Source organism: Ilyonectria robusta (genome assembly GCF_021365365.1).
Source record: "Ilyonectria robusta strain PMI_751 chromosome Unknown BGZ61scaffold_169, whole genome shotgun sequence".
NCBI classification, from domain to species: Eukaryota; Fungi; Ascomycota; class Sordariomycetes; order Hypocreales; family Nectriaceae; genus Ilyonectria; species Ilyonectria robusta.
Window position 1 is genome coordinate 306 of NW_025764603.1, and position 1,175 is coordinate 1,480.

The 1,175-nt window shown below is 56.0% G+C and overlaps 1 protein-coding gene across 1 annotated transcript; it reads right to left on the bottom strand.

Annotated features, from left to right (window-relative positions):
* Positions 1-252: 252 nt before the first annotated feature.
* BGZ61DRAFT_376852 (uncharacterized protein) lies at positions 253-918 on the bottom strand (the record flags this gene model as incomplete). Its single annotated transcript, XM_046242552.1, has 1 exon — positions 253-918. The coding sequence occupies one exon, from the start codon at positions 916-918 to the stop codon at positions 253-255; it is 666 nt and encodes a 221-aa protein (XP_046092868.1).
* Positions 919-1,175: the final 257 nt, after the last annotated feature.

The following is a 1,175-nucleotide window of genomic DNA, read 5'->3' on the forward strand; positions in this document are numbered from 1 at the left end:
ACTGTCTGTTGTCGTGACTGTAATGACAGGAACCCGCTAACGGTCGGCCGAGCTTAAACTCCGGTGGAGAACTCCATACAACGACCGAAAGCTCCCTCTCGTGACCAGCAATCAAAGTAGGCATGTCTCCATACACTCTCAAGGACGCATCCCTCGAGGGCACCTCGATGACGCCCACAACCCCCCAGCAGCTACCAATACGAATCCAATCCACTTCCTGGCACGGGCATATTCCAGCATTTTCTAACGTCATCAGTTGTCGGGAATCCAGTCAACAATCCGTAAACCGCCAATGGTCGGCTGTGTATAATTATAAAACGCCTTGGTGCTCGCCTCATCCGAGTCGCGAATGTTGGGCGGGAAAGTGTAGCTCATGACAGAGCGCGGGTTGGTCGGTCCGAACGGCACCGCACCACCCTCCTGGGCAGCGAACTCATGGCGCAGCCCCAGCACATGACCAAGCTCATGAAGGAAGATGTTGGTCTGGTATGGGCTGATGGCAGTGTCGAAAGCCTTCTGGTACACGAAGAGTGTGTTGAGGTCGTTGGAGTTGGGGAAGAAGGCCCTGGCGAGAACCGATCCTTTGTCGCCACCGTAGGCGAGCACGAAGGCGGCGTCCTTCACTTTAGAGACCCACTTGAAGGTGACTCCGATGTTGAGGCTGTTCCACTGGATGGCGGCCTCGTTGAGCTTGTACGCGGAGAAGATGGCGTGGCTTGACGTAGGATAACCTCGCTCTAGGGCCGCGAACTGGATTACCTGGCCCTTCTTCCAGCGCGGGATGGAGCCGCCCCAGCCAATCCAAATGGAAAGGGGGTCAGAGGTGTTGGCAGGGCCTACCGGCAGTCCCTCTTGGGTCACGCAAGTGTACTTGGATTGAGGTACCGCGAGCAGGGCGCTGCTGTCGACCTCGAGCATGCTGGCGATGTTTTTGGGGACGTTCTTCATCTCAGGATCCGCTGGTATGGCCTGCAAAACCGCCACGCCGGCGTTCTCCTTCAGCATGTTGTGGAACTCCTTGCGAGTCTTGGTGCCCGACTTCCCGTTCATCGTGAGTTCGGACTGAGACATGTTTGGCGGTGCTGTTGGAGTTCCACACCAATCGCCCAAGTTGAGATCCAGGATGTCGGTAAGTTTGGATAAATGAGGAGGGTGAATTTTATGAGCAAGAGTTG